This window comes from Phocoena sinus, chromosome 7 (genome assembly GCF_008692025.1).
Source record: "Phocoena sinus isolate mPhoSin1 chromosome 7, mPhoSin1.pri, whole genome shotgun sequence".
Lineage (NCBI taxonomy): Eukaryota > Metazoa > Chordata > Mammalia > Artiodactyla > Phocoenidae > Phocoena > Phocoena sinus.
The window spans coordinates 62,526,939-62,547,864 of record NC_045769.1 but is presented as its reverse complement, the minus strand read 5'-3'; the positions used below and the strand labels follow the sequence as shown (position 1 = coordinate 62,547,864).

The following is a 20,926-nucleotide window of genomic DNA, read 5'->3' as shown; positions in this document are numbered from 1 at the left end:
GAAAACCAATTCCTTTCTAGAAGCCAAGCTTGAGGGACAATTAGAGTTTTCTAATAGAAATGCTCTCCACCCTCTTCTGTGACCAAACCACTTATTTAAGCAGTAAAACCTTCCATTGGCCAATGTCAATTTCATATCCCCCGCTAGTGGGAGAGGAAGGTCCCTGGTTCTAATCATTTGAATCTGATCTGTGGGGAAACACGTCCAGAGCCCTCCAGGAAACCCATAATCTTTTCAGGGCGACCTAAGGTGGAACAAGTCCTGCAGGGGACATCGGCTCATCCACATCCACGGACAACCCTCTCTCCCAACTCAAGACATCTTTTACTCCATAGGTTAGGTTTAAAACACCAACGAATCCGCCCTGCCTTTTCCCCTCTCCCCGCCATGAATAAGATCAGGTATGCACAACGAAATTCCAATCCCCCTCCATTCTGCCCTTTTCAGAGTAACTGGTGCACATGCGCACTCAAGTGAGTGTGTCCGACGGTGTATGCAGTCAATTCTCTGCACGGTAGGACTCCAACCGCCGACCTCTATTGGCCACGGGTCTCTGGGGGCGTACCTTCCTAGACTCCCGGATCATGCTCCGCCCCCGCCCTGCCCCGCCCCTCAGCCCTGCCCCGCCCCCTCAGCCCTGCCCCAGGCTCGCCCCGCCCCTTCCCCCTCGCCCCTACGCAGCTTCCTAGTCTCTTGGCGCGCGCAGTCTCGTCTCCATGGCGACGCGGCGCCTATGGCTCCTAGCTCCCAACACCAAGCCGACCAGGAGCTGGGCTAGCTTTCTGTGTCAAACCTTAAAAGCTGGTCGGCGTGAGAGGGCCAAAGGCGAGTAACAGGCGCCTATTCGACCACGGTCGCCCTCTCACCATCCCACAGAGCAGCCTGACCCAGTCCTCACCTCGGACTCCCCCAAGCCCGGCGCCTGAGCTCGCAAACTTCTCTGCCTACTCCAGGTTCAGGCTCTGGCGCCCCAACGCAGCCGAGGCAGCGCGCGAGGAGGTAGGTTCCGCGCGGCCGGAGGTGCAGCTCGTAATTGGCTTCCTCCTCTGGCTGCAGTCGGGCACTGAGAAAGGGATATTTGTGTTTGGATGGGTGTGATAACTGGGCAGTTTTGACAGAGGTGTCTACACCACCATTCTCTGACCTGCCGAGTCGCACGCGCCAACTCCTACACCCCCCCCCCCAAAAAAACAATGAAAATAGCCACGTTCTTCCATCCAAGGGCTTCCGGCTACTTCCCTCTGTCCGCAGGCACCACCACCCCCCTTTTCTTACTTTTTTTTTTGAAACTTCTTAATGGCCAATAGGAGCGAGCACTCAGCTGGCTGTAGTTAACACGTCATTACTCCCTAGTCGACTTGCCATAAAAAATTTCTGTGGAATTTGAACAAATCATTTAACCTCCCCGGGCCTTGTTTTCATCTTCTGTAAAATGAGGGGCTTGGACAGCGGATCACTTCTAAGGTCTAGTCTCAGCCTTCTGTGAGATAACGAAATTGACTTGAGATTTCTAAAATCAAGATCCTGGGGTCTTTTGACTACTCAAACTACTCTACACAGTGCCCCTATAGCATTTTAGTTAACACATAGCATCACTATAAATTTATCGTCTGACTTCCCAGAGGGCATAGGTGAATTGGAGGAATCTGTTATGACCCCCAAGAGACCCTGGAAGTTGCTTTTTAAAAATAAATCTGAAAAAGACACTGAAAGTGTCTTTTGATTTGTTTTATTCTCCTAAAAACCAAATACAATGATCACCAAGTCCACCTTGTTAAATTTTTTTTTCTAGTTGAAGTTTTGTTTTTTTAAATCTCAGGAAAACAATAGCACACTGCTCTTTAAGTGTTAAGAGTTTACCCAAGCTGAACACCTTTGTAGGATTCCACTGCGCCACTCCAGAATTCCAGAGCTTCCTACCTCACCACCACACACATTCAGCACCACCATTTGAGCTCAGTCTTCAATGTTTTCTCCCCCTTCATTGCCCAAGCCAGGCCCAATTATGCACTTAGAACGGACTTCCTTAGTCAGAGTTCAGCTTCCACACTGTCCTTGCTAGGCTGTAGGTAATAATAACAATAGGAATAGGAATAGGAAGAGTTGGAGTGATTATCATTGTAGTAGGAGATAGGTGCTACTGTTATTATTAGCTATTTATATTAACCCTCACAGTAACTCTGTAAGGCAGGTAGTATTGAAACCACTAGGTGGCGTTTGGGGGGCTCCAAGGAGCTCTGGCGCTTTGTCTCCATGAAGAAAGAATTTAGCGAGAGGCAAAGTGATAGATAAGAAGTGATTTATTAGAACAGGACGCCCGTGAGGCTTACAGGAGGGCAGGCGAGAGGGTGCTGTGCCCAGAACTAAGTGAGCTACAGTTTTGTAATCAAAGGAAAAGTGGGGAAGGGGGAGCCCCCCTTCTTCCTCATTCTTGAGTAGGCATTATGCTTCCATCATCAGTTCCTCCTCCATGTTGGGCGGGGGAGTTTTCTTATCCCTGCATGGTCAAACTGAGACTCTCATGGTGCAATGGAAATGAACAAAAAGGTGGTAACATATACTAAAATATGGCAAATCATCTCAAGTTTCAGTATAATGTCACCTTTTCCTTATATGTTTGTTCTTTATGCACGCAGAAGAGTGTGTCCTAAGAATCATTAACTTACTGAGCTCACTGGGCAGGATGTGGGTCTCATTCCACTATTGTTTTATTGTTTTGGGGTTTGTCTCAGGCTTCTGTCGCATGGTTTTGTTAAGCAAACTTGCCTTCTTGAGTGATCATTAACTTACAGGGGTCTCGCATACTTTTTTCTTTACTTGCAGTCCCCTAGGAGGATTAACTATTTAATCACTCTGTCCCTATTTAATCACTCTGTCCCGATCAGTATTTTTATCTTCATTTTACACTTTAGGAAAGTGAATCATAGAGGGATTAAGGAACTTGCTCAAGATCACACAGTTTGCTGGGATTTGAACATAGGCAGTCAGACTCCAGAGTCTGAGCTCCTTGCACTATATTCTGCTGTAAAGGAAATATATAAAATTTACAGATAGTCATTTTTAATTATGAATGTAACTGATAGATGATCACTGAAACCATTTTATACACATTTGAGACTATACAATGAAGTATTGCCCTCTGCCTGTCCTATTATGTTTCCCCACTAAGCTCCTCTAGGATGGAGGATGGTGCTTAATCATCTCTGTCTCTCCTCACCACAATTTCAGGGCCTGAGCATGTAGCTGCCTACTTATTAAATCATTCTTTGCCTATTAGAATAAAAAGTAGCTTATAAAAACAAATAGCACAAAAGGATAAAATAATTGCACATGTGGGATGAAAAAATATATCGTTCAGTGTTATAAGAGAAACCTAAAATGAGAATTTTGTGAAATCTGAATTTTAAATATTGGTAACTCATTTTATAAATCAGTTTTCTGAAGCTTTATAGAATCCAAATAAAACCTATTTGGCCCTATTGGGTGCTGGTTAGTGAACACTTACCTGAAGAGTGGGAATATGAGATGTTTTACATTCTTTTTTTGGTACCAAGTCTTTATAATCTGGTGTGCATATCTCAAATTGAACTAATCATGTTTCAAGTGCTCAATTGCCACACATGGCGTGTGGCTACCATGTTGGACAGCAAAACTCTAGTTTAATGTGTACTTTTCCCTTTGCTTTCTTGTTGCCTTCCTTCCTGTTCCATTCATTTAACAGGTATTTATTGAGCACCAGTTTGTGTGACATGGAGTGGATTAGGTACTAGAGTTTTTTGGGTTTTTTTAATGGCTTGAATTTATCTGTTCTTTGTAGCCAAAAAAACTAGCTGAACTAACTAACCCCTCTTCCCTGGGGTTTTGGTTTTTGAGAGAGGCAATTTTTCCTTAAAAGCTAGAGCCCTATCACATAAAACTTAAGAATTGCTGGGAGCCATGTTTTGCATTACTTATGGAAAATCTGTCTGCAGTGAGAGAGAAGAATGAGACCCAGGTGGGGAGAAGCGGAGGTGAACAAGGGAAAGCCCCCACCTAAGCCCTGTCCCCACCTAAGCCCCACCCTCTCCTTGAACACAGCTGTAGCCACTGTGTCCTGACTTCTATGCAGCTTGGGTATTCAACTCATGGATTCTATGAGCCAGGGCATCCCGTTTTGTGCCTGAGCTACCTTGAGCATGGTTTCTGTAACTTGCAACCAAGAGTCCAGGCTCACACAGCTAAGAAGCTAAGAAGCAAGACCTTTCTTTTAGAAATGAGCCCATGATGACCCCCCACCCTGCTGTGACCTGAACCCCAAAGTACATTTTTATTTACATAATACACAGAATTTTTCAAACACGTAATCACATAATTATGCCTTTTCAAATCATTTTGTCATGTACATTTTTATACTTATCTAATATGTAAATACACTCATCTTCTGATTAATACTACCCATCTTTCTATGTAAGTCTTTCAGTACTTTTTTTCTTAAAATAAATCTGTATCTGCTTTTCCATAGCTCTTTTCTTAGAATTATCCCCCCAATTCTATGGGCCTTTTTTTAAAATTATAAGAGCATTCTAAAGCCAATTAAATTACTTTGTATCATTCCAATGGTTTTATTCAATCAGTGAATAGCTGAGTACCTTTAAAGTGGTGTAGCACCCACACTCATGGGTAACAGCCAGTTTCTGCTCTCCAGAAACTTCTGGCCTGGTGGTGCATTCATTCCACCTCTCTGTGCAAGGAAATGCACATATTGTATATGTGCATTTCCTTAACGGATTCTTTTCCTCTACCAGGATTCTATGCTTGGCCTTTTCTTCTACATAGGTCATGCCATCCATCCCCACTTTCTCACAGTTATCCCATACATCGTCTTTTCTCTTGAGTTCTAACTCTCTTTTCAATAGAACACTTGATTTCAGTTGACCTCCAGGCACCTTCAACTCAGAATTTCCAAAAACAAACTCATTATCCCCCAGAGTGTGCTTCTCTTCTGGTCCTTATCCTGGTCATCCAAGCTGGAAGCATCAAGCTCTTGTTCTCCCTCACTTCTATGTCCACTGAGTCTCAGTTTCACCTCTCTTTTTGTTCCAAGTGTACCTTCCTGGCTTTGTGCATCATCATTTTTCCCTAGACTAGAGTTTGACAGACTTTTTCTGTAAAGGGCCAAATAATAAGTATTTTAGGCTTTGCAGGTCATACAGTCTTTGTTGAAACTTTTCAAGTCTGCCACTGTAGCTTGAAAGCTCCCATGACAATGTACAAACAAATGAGCATGCCTGTGTTCCCATAGTTTCATTTATAAGGGTAGGCAGAGAGTCATATTTGGCCCATAGGTGATAGTTTGCCAACCCCTGCTCTGGGCTGTTGTAATAGCCTCTTAACTGGTCTCTCCAACTCCCATTCTCTCTCGGGTTTACCCTCCACAGAATTTCTTTTCTAAGATAGATCTAATCATATGATTGTTATTCAGAGCCTGGTTTGCTTTCCATTGCCTACTGGTTAAAATATTTAGCACATGGCAATAACTTTTAAAATTTGATCCCACATACAAGAAGCAGGTAAAGGAAAAGAATCTATCAAGGAGATTCGCATAAGCAATATGTAGACAGATAACTACAGAGTGGCGGAATGACTTACCACCAGGGGAGGCTACATCTACTGCCATTCTCTAACACATGGCAGGAGTACTCTTCCCATCTACTGACTTGATCTTGACTTGGTTAAATAAATGCCACCTTCATTGTGAAGCCTGACTCAGTCTTGCCCCATTGCAGGTAGAACTGATCACTTCTCACTCTGTGCTCCCGTGGTCTATGTTAATTCTAGTGTTGTAGCTCTTATTACATGACAGCAGGTATGTTAGCTTCTTTTGGTTTCAAGGAGTAGGAGCTGTATTAGTCAAGGTCTCTTGGTTTCAGATGACAAAACTCCAGCTTATTTGGCAAAAAGAGAAATAAATCAGTTGGCCCATGGTAAAGGCAGAGGTTGATCTGGAAACAGGAACTCACATACCATCAGGAATGTGTCTGTGTCTGTCTCTGCCCCCCACACACACTCCACCCCTCCTCCGTCCCTGTCCTTCTCTCTACCTCATCTCTTCATCTCTCATCTCTGATTCTCTTGTATATTCTGCTTCACTCAGGCCACTTTCTTCCTGAAGCCTACAACCGTAGCAGTTGAAAGCTCTACTCGCATATTCTCTTACCTTTGTGACAGTTCCACTTGGAAAAGCCTCAGAAAAAGGTGTGGTGAACTTAGCTTGGATCACAGGCTCAATCCTTGGTTCAGTCACTGTGTTAGCTTACGAATTACCATGATGGGTCTGTGCTAGGACAGCACTGCTCTTGTGTTCAAGGGGGCTGGATCTGTCAACCACATAAGGGGGGATGAGCTATAGGCAGACAATACCTTATTCTAGGGATATTTGTAGAAATTACAATACGTGGCGGAATATAGCAAACCCAGAGAATAGGCCTCAGAACTGGATTCTGGAACTTGAAGGTTGTTCAGGGATAGTTCTGTTGACTGGACTCTCTCCCTCTATCTTTCCAATTCTGCCTCCAATGCCTTCTGACTCTCCTTGGGTATCTTCAGTCCATGAGCTCAAAAAAGAAGGAATTTGAGGGACTTCCCTGGCGGCGCAGTGGTTGAGAGTCCGCCTGCTGATGCAGGGGACAGGGGTTCGTGCCCCGGTCCTGGAAGATCCCACATGCCGTGGAGCGGCTAGGCCCCTGAGCCAGGGCCACTGAGCCTGCGCGTCCGGAGCCTGTGCTCTGCAATGGGAGAGGCCACACGGTGAGAGGCCCGCGTACCGGAAAAAAAAAAAAAAAAAAAGAAGGGATTTGACTGATCCTGTTTGGGCAGTATGGAAAATTACATTGGAGCCCCTAGAGGGAAGCATTTAGTATATTACTTTGAAGCTTGGTCTGTCCCATATATATAGGAAGTTAGTACTTTGTTTCCCCTGTAAAATTCTGAGCTTCTCTTGTATCCCCAGAGCTTATCACAGACATATCTGATACATACTAGGTGCTCATCAAACGTTTGTTTTAAATAGACATTGAATACTACATGAAAGTTAGGAGTTACCTAACTGTGTTGTTCCTATTACCACCCGGATTGTTGAAAGACATAAGGAGAGTCTGCCCATGTTCCAAAAGGCAGAGGGTGTATTTGGTAGAGAGTCGAAGTGCTGATTAAATGAATGTTGTGATGTTAACATTAACCATAATCAGTAGTTATGAATCTACAAGGTGTGCACTTACATACTGTTCTTTCTGGAAACCATGACTCCAATTTGAACAGGTACCACTGGGTGGAGAAGAGAATTGAAGTAGCACAAGGCCAACATAACAGCTCACATGCCTGTAAGAGGTGGATACAAACGATATTGCAAATTTTACATCGTATTTTTTAAATAGATAATACATTTATTTTATTTGAAGTTCAAGAGGTACAATGGACGTAAAGTAAAAGAACTCCGTCCTACCCCAGTCCTGCAGCTATCTCTATTTCCTCCCCAGTCAACCAATATTATCAGTTTCTTTTATGAAAACATTTCCTTTCAGAGAGATTTTTTTGCTATTAATACTCATTTGAAAAATACATAGTTGTACAATGGCCATACCTATTTCTGACCAGTTATCAGTCTCTGCTTTAACTGTACCTGTGTTCTCAATTACTCTCCTTTTTCCCTGGAGTCAGTGATCTTTCTAAGCAAGTATCATTACTTTAGGGCTTATGTGATTAATTAATTAATTAAAGGTCCTTAGAGCTAGTTTGCTTGTCTCAATTGCAGTAAAGCCTCCTTTTTGTTTCCCTAAGCAATCTTAATCAGCCCCATAGGGCAACGTCCCAGTTTTTCGTTTGGATAAAACATCAAGCTGTTTCTACCATGTCCCTCCTATGTGCCGGGCACTGTGCTAAACTCTTTACCCAGATCATCCTATTTAATCCTTATAATGATCCAATGAAGTTGGCACCATTGTGATCCCTGATTTACAGACAGAGGAACTGAGGCCTACAGAAATTAACTTACCCAAGCTTACATGGGAAGTGGCAGAACTGGGATGTGAACCCAGTGTCTTTACTCAAGAGCACAGCTCTTTTCTTTCTTTTTTTAAATTGAAATATAGTTGATTTACAATGTTGTGTTAGTTTCTGGTGTACAGCAAAGTGATTCAAATGTATATATATGTGTATATATATGTATATGCACATACATACATATTTGTATTCTTTTTCATATTCTTTTCCATTATGGCTTATTACAAGTTATTGAATGTAGTTCCCTATGCTCTAGAGTAGGATCTTATTGTTTTTCTATTTTATATATAGTAGTTTGTATCTGCTAATCCCAAACTCCTAATTTATTCCTTTTCCTACTTTCCCCTTTGATAACCATAAATTTGTTTTCTGTATCTGTGAGTCTGTTTCTGTTTTGTAAATGAGTTCATTTATATCATGTTTTTAGATTCCACATATAAGTGATATCATATGATGTTTGTCTTTCTCTGACTGACTTAGTATGATAATCTCTAGGTCCATCCATGTTGCTTCAAATGGCATTATTTCATTCTTTTTTATGGCTGAGTCATAGTATCCCATCATATATATATGATGGAATATTATATATTTATGTTATATATATATTATATGTAAATATACATATATATATAATATATATATACCACATCTTTTTTATCCATTCATCTGTTGATGGACATTTAGGCTGTTTCCATGTCTTGGCTGTTGTAAATAGTGCTGCTATGAACATTGAGGTGCATGTACCTTTTTTGAATTAGAGTTTTCTCAAGGTATATGCCCAGGAGTGGGATTAGCTGGATCATATGGTAGTTCTATTTATAGTTTTTTTAAGGAACCTCCATACTGTTCTCCATAGTGCCTGCACCAACTTACATTCCCACCAACAGTGTAGGAGAGTTCCCTTTTCTCCACACCCTCTCCAGCATTTATTATTTGTAGACTTTTTCATGATAGCCATTCTGACCAGTGTGAGGTGATACCTCATTGTGGTTTTGATTTGCATTTCTCTAATAATTAGTGATGCTGAGCATCTTTTCATGTGCCCGTTGGCCATCTGTATGTCTTCTTTGGAGAAATGTCTATTTAGGTCTTCTGCCCATTTTTGGATTGGGTTGTTTATTTGTATTTGTTTTTGTTTTTGGGCCATGCCTCACAGATTGCGGGATCTTAGTTCCCCAACCAGGGATTGAACCAGGCCCTTGGCAGTGAGAGTGCAGAGTCCTAACCACTGGACCACCAGGGAATTCCCAGGTTGTTTGGTTTTTTTTTAATATTGAGTTGTACAAGCTGTCGTATGTTTTGGAAATTAATCCCTTGTTGGTTGCATTGTTTGCAAATATTTTCTCCCATTCCGTAGGTTGTCTTTTTGTTTTGTTTATGATTTCCTTCGCTGTGCAAAAGCTTTTAAGTTTGATTAGGTCCCATTTGTTTATTTTTGCTTTTATTTCTTTTTCTTTGGGAGACTGACCTTAGAAAACACTGCTATGATTTATGTCCGAGAATATTTTGCCTATGTTCTCTTTCAGGAGTTATTGGTGTCATGTCTTAACTTTAGGTCTTTAAACCAGTTTGAGTTTCTTTTTGTATATGGTGTGAGGAAGTGTTCTAGTGTCATTGATTTACATGCAGCTCTCCAGCTTTCCCATCACCACTTGCTGAAAAGACTGTCTTTTCTCCATGATATATTCTTGCCTCCTTTGTCGTAGATTAATTTACCTTAGGTGTGTGGATTTATTTCTGAAGAGCCCCAGCGCTTGAGTATTACTCCGTACCTGCTCCCAAAGAATTCAATTTTATGAAAGGAGATTAAATGAACATTTCCTAGGTAATGATAAAACTAGACCTAGCAGAGACTGGGTTTCCATCAAGGGCTGGGATCTGCTCATCCTAGGTTTTTCTTTACCAGGTAAAAATGGGAGGAGAATTTTATGCACTGATGTTTCATCCAGGTAAAGAGTAGAATGTATCAATCCATAAAGACCCTAGAGCTAGAACGGAAAGGAAATCTCTAAATATAGGAAAACATAGGAAGAACACTCTATGATATAAATCACAGCAAGATCCTTTCTGACCCACCTCCTAGAGTAATGGAAATAAAAACAAAAATAAACAAATGGGACCTAATGAAACTTCAAAGCTTTTGCACAGCAAAGGAAACCATAATCAAGACCAAAAGACAACCCTCAGAATGGGAGAAAACATTTGCAAATGAAGCAACTGACAAAGGATTAATCTCCAAAATTTACAAGCAGCTCATGCAGCTCAATAACAAAAAAACAACCCCATCCAAAAGTGGGCAGAAGACCTAAACAGACATTTCTGCAAAGAAGATATACAGAATGCCAACAAACACATGAAAGAATGCTCAACATCATTAATCATTAGAGAAATGCAAATCAAAACTACAATGAGATATCATCTCACACCAGTCAGAATGGCCATCATCAAAAAATCTAGAAACAATAAATGCTGGAGAGGGTGTGGAGAAAAGGGGACACTCTTGCACTGCTGGTGGGAATGTGAATTGGTTCAGCCACTGTGGAGAACAGTATGGAGGTTCCTTAAAAAACTACAAATAGAATTACCATATGACCCAGCAATCCCACTACTGGGCATATACCCTGAGAAAACCAAAATTCAAAAAGAGTCATGTACCAAAAGGTTCATTGCAGCTCTATTTACAATAGCCAGGACATGGAAACAACCTAAGCGCCCATCATCGGATGAATGGATAAAGAAGATGTGGCACATATACACAATGGAATATTACTCAGCCTTAAAAAGAAATGAAATTGAGTTATTTGTAATGAGATGGATAGACCTAGAGTCTGTCATACAGAGTGAAGTAAGTCAGAAAGAAAAAGACAAATACCGTATGCTAACACATATATATGGAATTTAAGGAAAAAAAATGTCATGAAGAACCTAGGGATAAGACAGGAATAGAGGCGCAGACCTACTGGAGAACGGACTTGAGGATATGGGGAGGGGGAAGGGTGAGTTTTGACAGGGCGAGAGAGAGTCATGGACATATACACACTAACAAACGTAGTAAGGTAGATAGCTAGGGGGAAGCAGCCGCAAGGCACAGGGATATTAGCTCGGGGCTTTGGGACAGCCTGGAGGGGTGGGATGGGGAGAGTGGGAGGGAGGGAGACGCAAGAGGGAAGACATGGGAGCATATGTATATGTATAGCTGATTCACTTTGTTATAAAGCAGAAACTAACACACCATTGTAAAGCAATTATACCCCAATAAAGATGTTAAAAAAAAAAAATTAAAAATAAAATTTTGTGGGCTTCCCTGGTGGCACAATGGTTGAGAGTCCACCTGCCAATGCAGGGGACACAGGTTCGTGCCCTGGTCTGGGAAGATCCCACATGCCGCGGAGCGGCTAGGCCCGTAAGCCATGGCCGCTGAGCCTGCGCGTCCGGAGCCTGTGCTCCGCAACAGGAGAGGCCACAACAGTGAGAGGCCCGCGTAATGCAAAAAAATAAAAATATAAAATAATAAATATAAAGGGGAGACCCAGACATACGGGTACCCACAGAATGTGGGCATCTGTGGTATGTAAGTACCTCTCAGGAGAGGCCATCTTAGATTTCTTCTGTTAAGATCTTATTTGGTTCATTACTGCATTGTTTCGGTTTCTGAGCTCCACTGCTGTAGAGAATCAGGAGTAAAATCTTTTATATATCCTAGAGTTTGGTCTTCTACAACTGTTTTTCCCAAAAATATGCCTTGTTTTTCTGATGGACTTTAGCTCTCTGTGAGCTTCTCAGAGGGATAATCAAATTAATACATATATAATGTCTGGCTTGATCAGGGTTCCCCAGAAAACAAAGCCTAAGGCAAATGTTTGTGCACTACTGCTTTATTCCAGAGTGCAAATCAGTGTGAGGGAGACACATTTAAAAAGAGAAAAACTTAATGCAAATAAATGAAGCTTCTCTTTTATTGTCTACAGTTTTGGTCCTGAATTTTATATTCCAGAAATCCCTAGGTATTACTACTTATAATTTTTAAAGCCTGGCTTGTGATATGGGGATAAGTGTTAAGGGAGGAGAGGCAAGTGAATTATTACTTATGAAAAATTTAAGTGTGGCGTCTCTCATACATTAAAAAAAACCCTTAAAAGTTGATTTTTCTCTTTACAATTAGAATAAAATTTATCCAGGTATATAAAGGGCTAAGTTATAGGAAAATCAGTCTATATAGACTAACTTTAAAAAGGGACACATTCAAAGAGAAAACATTGTAAGTATTAATAAACTCATAAGGGAACTTATAAGGTAAGAATTATATTTTTAAATGCATCTTTGGAGAAAAAGGTTAATTTCTAAATGCATTTGTTGAAATAATATTTTATTAAAAATACTATCTTGAAATATCATGGAAAAACTTCTAGTTCTGGCTAATATATACTCTGTAAAGGTGTTTTTAATAACACGGATGAACTGGAATGTGGCAGGTAGTTTGGTTTATGTGTTGTTTTACTTTGTTAAAGTGGGAGGGAAAAGCAGTGTTGTAAACATGCACCACACTGAACTTATGGTTTCTGGGGGTCAGCTCGGTAGGAAAAGGGGCACCTCAACCTGCTGTACTGTATTTGGATCCAGATCTCAGGTCCAAGTTACATAAACCCAAAAAGGTAACAGAGAACTAGAGGCTAATTTAATACATCACTTTTCTAACATGCAAAATTTTTCCAATAGCTCTTTTTACGTAAACTCCAAGGTGAACGGGGAAAAGGGGAAGCATTAATTTCTCTAGGCTTTTTTAAAATCTCATTTCATAAACCAGAAGAATGATGTTTTTCACTTAGTATGAAAGTAATGATACTAAAAACAAAGCCAAAATACATGCTTACTACCCTGCTGACAGAGTTCTGCGTTCTATTTTATTTATATTCTAAATTTATACAAGTGTTTAAAGAAGTAAATATTTTGGTTTCTTGCAGGAATCATCTAGACAAGACAGAAGCTGTAAAGGTAATAGTATATAAACTAGTTTTTAGAATGCTTTAGTTCTATTTTACCATCAGTTTATATAGTTTTGGAACAATTGGCTTTAGTATAAAATTACATTTTAGCCTAGATAATAGAAATGTTCATATAAAGGGTATGAATAAATTATTTCAAATACCTCAAACTAAAATAATACTGATAATACTAGTGTTTATTTCTGCTTCTCTTTTAGGCACCAAAATAAGGACAGAATGGCCAATGGCTAGTGTTTGATCCAAAGGGTAAATGATTTATTACTTAAAAAGAATAAGTTTGACCACCCTTTTGTCCTAAATATTAAGAAGATAGTCTACAGGAATGGTTGAGTGTGGTTGAAAGACTTAGCAATTAAATCCTTTATTATACTGTCTGTCACTCAAACAATGCCTAAATATTTGCCAGTCAGGAATTTCTATTAAGCACATCACTACTGATAAAATACTGGGTTGATTTTTTTTCTTTTCTTTCAGAAAAAGTGATGATTGAACCAAATGGAGCAATGTCAGAGTAAGAAGAGGTCTCTGGTTGTTCATCTGATCTATCACATGCCTTTTAAGCAATTAGAACTAGATAATGCAATCATTTGTCACCCAATTAAATTTGAAAGTCCAGAAATGCATGGATTAGCACTTAGCTTTTGCTTCAGTCAAAGCAATTGTTACTTAGATAAGAGGACATTTAAAATGAAAACTGAATTTTGATAAAAATGTAGGGGTATAGATAATATTCAAACCTACTTTTTAAATGCTTAAACAGCAAGTATTCTGTATTTTACTTATATAACTTTCATCGCTCATTCCTGTTTCACTTTGATACTTGCTCTCTTCTTTGAGAATATCATTTTAAAGGAATACTTACCTTAAAATCAAACAGATTCTTTGTTTACTATGAGAAGAACCATTACTACTAAATTAGGAAAATAATCGCCCTAACTAGTTGAAGAGATTGATATTAAAAAAAGAATCATAGTCCAGTTTCAATTTGGTAGCTAAATATTAAGTACCTGCTTTGTTCAAGGCACTGATTCTGATAATTCATCAGAGCCCTTCCTGATACGATCATCTCCTCTCCCCTGAAAAAAAATTCAATTATTTATTCCATGAAAAATTACACTTTGAAAGTTGCTTGTAAAACACATTCATAGGGATCAATTATTGATAAATTGGCAGGTGCCATTCTAGTGGGATTCTATTCAAATTGATACTATTTTGAATTATTCTGAATATTATTGGCTGGGAAAAATTATACCTTATGCAACATATATTTCAATTTTCATACGGTCAAAGCTAAAAATTAAAATTAGGGTCCACCTTGACTTTTGTTGTAAATTATATATTAAAGATGTATTTTTATACTAAAGAGAAGGTAATGTATTACAGATCAATGACAGAGACTCTGTGCTTATTTCAGATTAAATGTTACAGACAACCAGAAAAAACTAAATGCCCCATTAAGTATATTAATCTGGATGTAATTATATATTATATATCCTATTACATGGTTGAATATCTTTAAATTAAAAATCTAAGAAAATTTTAGTAGTCTTTGAGGGAAATAGGATATAACTTTCAGTAATACTAATGGGAGTTAGTAGCCATTAGTGAAAATACATTCTATCATGTCTATGAACCCCAATGTTCATAGGCTGTGATAAGCAGTGTTGGAACTGGAGCAAGGGGTAACCCACATCCTGAGGTAGTTAAAACCCAGGGGTAAATCAAATGCAGTCTGGGCCGAAATAGAAAAGCAGAGTGATGGCCTGTTCTCTTGACCTCATTAATAATTGCATCTGTTTATGAAACTGCTTTTTGCAAGGGCAGTATGATCATGTTCCCTTCACTTGCAGAGAAGAGTTTAGGTTTGGGTTTGGTTTGGTGGTTGTTTGGAGTGAGGGACAGAGGGATAGGTAGGTAGCCAGTAAGCTTCGCAGGTGCATGGCTTTGTTACCTCAGGTACTCCACCCAGAGGTGAAGGTAAACAGATCCAGTCCTGGAAAAAAAAAAGATCAAGTAGGAAAACAGAAAATCATGGGGGACCTTTGAGGAACAGTGTGACTGACCTACAGAGCTGATGGATTTTCTCAGTATAGCTTTACATTCCTCTCTCCACCCCGCTTCTGGCTCCATAGTCTGACAGGCAAGGGGAATTTCCCAAAAGGTCCTATCCAGGTTGGATTAGGGAAAACTAGAAATTTTCTTTCCCCACCAGTTCTTTGCTTTAATCTTCTGATTGATTCTTCATTCTAATCCGAGCCACAAGGAGTGTGTGAACTTTATAAACCAGGAGTTTCAAACTTCTCTGTACACAAAGCCCAAATAATTCATTTCCGTTTTTCCTCATGGATCCTCTCTGTCAAAGATTTTGTCTACCCAGAAAATGGCACTTAATTAACAAACTATTTTCAGCAGTAAAAGTAAAGTATGTCTTTAATGCTGGACAAAGTGTTATAGATCTTGGACCTTTGATCTGTTGGTTTTTCGTCAGGCTTTCAAGTACACATAAAGATGTGAGGGGAAAATGGGTAAAGCAAACCCACAGCACTCAACTCTTGGAGTTTGAAAAAATTGCATCTATCGGTTATTCCATAATCGTATATTTTATCTTTTCTAAAATGTATGACACATTATTTTTTACTCCCATTTTTACACTTTAAGTAAATGCCTCTTTAGATGCAGACCAACACTGGCAAGCAAACTTTATACCTCACCAACACAGGTCTCTCTAAATGTAGCGAAGACAGTCTCAGAAAAGTAAGTTTTAATTAATTTTGTTTTTAGGCTCATGGTTTTTGTTTTTGTTTTTGTTTTGACCGCGCCTCGCGGCATGAGGGATCTTAGTTCCCTGACCAGGGATCGAACCCGTGTCCCCTGCAGTGGAAGTGCGGAGTCTTAACCACTGGACTGCCAGGGAAGTCCCTCATGTTTGATAAATGTAAATCATTTTAAAACAAAGTTTAAAATGTAAACTTTAAAAAATTATTAATGCCAATAGAAATTTGGGGACATTTCATAAATATGCCTAGTGTGCTTAACATACTAATTAATTCTAAAACCTAGGTTATCCACCCTCTGGTGTAAATATGTTCCAATGGGATATCTAACTTGACTAACTCTCTAACCTTAGTAGATACTAAAGTAAATACTTCCCATCTTCCAAAGTAAAAATTTGAATTTTTCCTCAATTGTAGTTGTATTTAAAGAAAATATATTTTAGAGTATGCTGGTCGTCTATTTTTGTTAAATGGTTAGAAGCATTGTTATAAGTAATGTCACTTTCTCAAATGAAGTCAACAGATGATACTTGAAGAGCAGGTTGGAGTTTGGTCCTCTGCTTCTTTGAGACTGTATAAAAGACAGACTTTATATCAGAAAGTGAGCAGAAAAGGAATTTTACTGTTAAACATTTTACTGTTGAAATGATGATTTGGTCACTTCTCATATGTATTTTTATGGCATGTTCACTGCTTCTCAAATAGTAATATCCTATTTATCTTCAGGTCATTGAGTATGTTGGCTTCCTCCATGTTAGGACATTAAGATTATTAAAGGCATTTCAAATTATTCAAATATCCAGAACTAGACTAGTTAAATTCCCTTCTTTAGGGATATAACTTAGTGAATATATCAGTACCATATTTCATAGATTCTGAAGCATGCATATTTTAACATTTCTACTTGACAATGCTTTTTCTTTCTTAATGTCTTATAATATGTCTTATAATGTGTAATATAATATGTCAGTATGTCTTATAATAAATAGGTGACAAATGTCTTATAATAAATAGGTGATATCTTTGGATGGACCTAGAGATTATCATACTAAGTGAAGTAAGTCAGACAGAGAAAGACAAATATTATATGACATCACTTATATGTGGAATCTAAAAAATAATACAAATAAACTTATTTACAAAACAGCGACAGACTCACAAGCCTAGAAGACAAATTTATGATCACCAAAGGGGAAAAGTGGGGAGGGATAAATTAGGAATATGGAATTAACAGATACACACTACTATATATAAAATAGATAAACAACAAGGTCCTACTGTATAGCGCAGGGAACTATATTCAATATCTTATAATAACCTATAAAGGAAAAGAATCTGAAAAAGATACATATATATGTGTGTGTGTATATATATGTATCTGAATCACTTTGCTGTACACCTGAAACTAACACAACATTGTAAATCAACTATAGTTCAATATTAAAAAAAAAAAAGAAAAAATGGTATCTTAGATTCAATGAAATACTGTAATTCGTGGCTGGGAAAAGGCAGTGAAGTCCTCCTTTTATCTAGATTAGATATTAGAGCGTATGAATTCTAGTAATTACTTGTGGTGACCTTTGGCATAATAGGACTCTGACCATGCTAGAAACTGGATACTTAAGTGACTTCTCAACTTTTCATGTGTAGGGTTTCTTCTTGGATGCTCTCCTTCACAATTAGAAAATCAAGGAGGGCAGAGGTAGAAATGTAAATCATCTTTGCTTTGTATTTTTCATCAACAGAGTGGGATTTTGCTTTAGCAGCATATACTGGGGAAGTGAAGATTCATATTCCCTCCCATAGTATTAAGAATATAACAAGGTGTTCAGCATACTTGCTAAAGCACTGTGCAAAGCACTAGCTTAACTACTAATGTTCTAGATTCACATTTCAATAGGGATAAAACAGAGCTACTATAACTTAGGGGAAAAATAATAACATTTTACATCTTTTTATATCTTTCCATGAAAACTAAAAGTTGAATTTTTTAAACTCAGTAAAGGAGACACATTAAAAGAATCACATTAAAGGAGATACAAAAAACGAAATTGGGGTTATTTTTCCACCAGCATGGGTGCCTGTCTTTGTAAACAGAGTGCACCACACAAGACTCCTCTGTCTCAGTGTGTTATCTGTTGACAAGAGGTATCAGGTTTGAAGGCTAAAAGAGAAAATTAACCCATTTTTATCTCAGCCATTTAATGAAAAAGCAGGCTACTTTGTATTACGACCAGGGGTTAATATTAGTGTTGGACTCCATAAGCATAGCATTTATTTTTTTTAATTTAAATTTATTTATTTATGGCTACGTTGGGTCTTCGTTGCTGCACGTGGGCTTTCTCTAATTGTGACAAGGGGGTCTACTCTTCGTTGTGGTGCACAGGCTTCTCATTGCAGTGGCTTCTCGTTGTGGAGCACGGGCTCTAGACACGCGGGCTTCAATAGTTGTGGCACACGGGCTCAGTAGTTGTGGTGCATGGGCTTAGTTACTCCACAGCATGTAGGATCTTTTCAGATGAGGGATCGAACCCTCGTTCCCTGCATTGGCAGGCGGATTCTTAACCACTGTGCCACCAGGGAAGTCCCAAGCATAGCATTTAGCAATGGTAAAAACTGACTTACAAACTTAAAAAAAAAAAAGAAAAAAAGAAAACCTGAAGGCTAGTATTCCTTAAATAGTTTTATTCCATCATATCACAATGATATGCCAGGAACATTCAGGTAATGGATTGCTTATATACTCTATGTTAACTCTGAAAAGATTCTAAGAATCATTACACAATGACAAATGCCCAATAGAAATAGAATTTTAATCATTAGTAAAACTTATTTTTAATGCTTTTCCACAAAGAAGATATTGCATTTTAGCTATTTATTGTTGGTGTATTATATTGTGTGTTTATATTAAATGTGTGTATGAACCCATATAGAACCTTAAACGGAATTGTGACCTAGAAAAGTATTTTTTCACTATCTACTTTAACATTTAGTAAGGAAGTCTCTTCAAAAAATATTGAAAGTGAAGTCTCTTTAAAGAATTTAGAGTGAGTATCTCCAAAGAGTATTGAAAATAAAGATATAGAAACAAATCTACAGTCTAAGATATGGTCATCTTCCTTCTTAAAAGAAAGCACAGGTAATAATATTTGTTTTATTTGAGTAACCGTAGCTTCTAATTCAGCCCTCCTTCTCTAGGACCTTTAGGATGTTGACAACTCGTAGGTCTGGAGTGGGTTGTGGGAATCAGTAATTTTTCAGACTCAGGTACCGGATGATTCTGATATGCAGTCAGGTGGGATCCATGGGTATACATTACATAAAATGATAATGATAGGGTATTCAATTTTAGAATGAATTGAAATACCTGTGAAAGCATGAACAAGTTCCACCCATTCAACAATGGTTTACTTAGTGCCAGGCACTTGTTTAGAAGCTGTGGATATAATAGTTAGCAAATGGCCAAGATCCTTGCCCTTATGGAGTTCACATAGATAGCCAACTATTAAACACTAATAATAAACACAAATAAGACAGCCATATATAAATAAATGGCACCTGGAAGAGGGAGAACTATCTTAGATCTAGGCATCAGGAAACCTCTCTCGTGATGCTCAGTGTTTGTGAATTGAATGAGTTCCTGTGACATCACATAAAGTTATTAATTCCCTATTATGACCACCCCTGATGACACCAGTGTGATGAGCCGGTGAACAGGCTGGGTAAACACTGGAAGATTAGAGTGGTTATGAGCCAATGGAGACTGTAAAGGAAACAGGTAGATAGACTGAATAGCCCAGGCATCCCACTCTTGGAAGGACTTGTTATCCCTTTTGAGGATAGTACCTTTTGCTTAGAGTGAGGAGTTTTCCCAACTTTTTCTTTTTTTGGCCTGCTTTTTCTTAACATTGTCTTCTCTCAACCTTTCCTAGATTTCCTCATTTTCTTCTTTCTAACACCAGTATTTCCACACTATTTAGAGTAGCTCATGGCCACACTCCCATCAAAGAAGACATCTCAAGACTTCCCAGACACTCAAAGTCTTACAAGAAGGGGATGATGTAGCACAAGTTAAGGTTGAAACTGTGAAATTCATCTGTAGAGCCAAAAAACTGGGCAAGCTCAGTAGTGTTTCCCAAAGAGATAATTTTAGGAAACAGAGGGTAAATTTTTTTTAAATTACTTTAATAGTAGTATATTTTAATGTGTATTAGAAAAAAATAATATAAGACCTGGTTAAGAATATGGATTCCAGAGCCAAAATGACTCCCAGATCTACCTTAATTAGTGGTGTGAAGTTGGACAAGTTATTTAACCTAACCTTTCTGTCTCTCAGTTTCATCTATGAATGGGATAAAAATAGGACACACCTCATTGAGATGGTGAGAGAATTAAATGAGTTAATATATGTAGTATTCAGAAGAGTAATGGCATATAATATTTGCTATGATTATTATATCTTTTATTAGTACCTCCATCAGTTTTGTGGATGATAATATTTATAATCTGGCAAAATTTCTAAGTTAAAAAAGTAAATTAAAAAAAATTAAGTAAATAGTATAAGTGAAAGCTTTTGCACAGCAAAGGAAACCATAACCAAGACCAAAAGACAACCCTCAGAATGGGAGAAAACATTTGCAAATGAAGCAACTGACAAAGGATTAATCTCCAAAATTTACAAGCAGCTCATGCAGCTCAATAACAAAAAAACAAACAACCCCATCCAAAAATGGGCAGAAGACCTAAATAGACATTTCTCCAAAGAAGATATACAGAATGCCAACAAACACATGAAAGAATGCTCAACATCATTAATCATTAGAGAAATGCAAATCAAAACTACAATGAGATATCATCTCACACCAGTCAGAATGGCCATCATCAAAAAATCTAGAAACAATAAATGCTGGAGAGGGTGTGGAGAAAAGGGGACACTCTTGCACTGCTGGTGGGAATGTGAATTGGTTCAGCCACTGTGGAGAACAGTATGGAGGTTCCTTAAAAAACTACAAATAGAATTACCATATGACCCAGCAATCCCACTACTTGGCATATACCCTGAGAAAACCAAAATTCAAAAAGAGTCATGTACCAAAATGTTCATTGCAGCTC

At 38.5% G+C, this 20,926-nt stretch overlaps 1 protein-coding gene across 6 annotated transcripts in view; it reads left to right on the top strand.

Moving 5' to 3' along the window:
* The first annotated feature begins 684 nt into the window (after nucleotides 1-684).
* Nucleotides 685-20,926, top strand: part of ERICH2 (glutamate rich 2) — a 33,361-nt gene continuing 13,119 nt past the window's right edge. Inside the window, exons 1-4 of one of the 6 annotated variants that reach the window (XM_032636520.1) lie at nucleotides 685-999; nucleotides 12,999-13,029; nucleotides 13,238-13,286; nucleotides 13,515-13,551. In XM_032636520.1, coding sequence (XP_032492411.1) covers nucleotides 13,536-13,551 — 16 coding nt within the window. In that variant the 5' untranslated portion in view covers nucleotides 685-999; nucleotides 12,999-13,029; nucleotides 13,238-13,286; nucleotides 13,515-13,535. Of the gene's footprint in view, nucleotides 1,000-12,998; nucleotides 13,030-13,237; nucleotides 13,287-13,514; nucleotides 13,562-15,421; nucleotides 15,795-20,926 lie in introns of those variants that run through there. The other 5 variants (XM_032636521.1, XM_032636522.1, XM_032636523.1 and 2 more) reach the window with 5 other exon arrangements.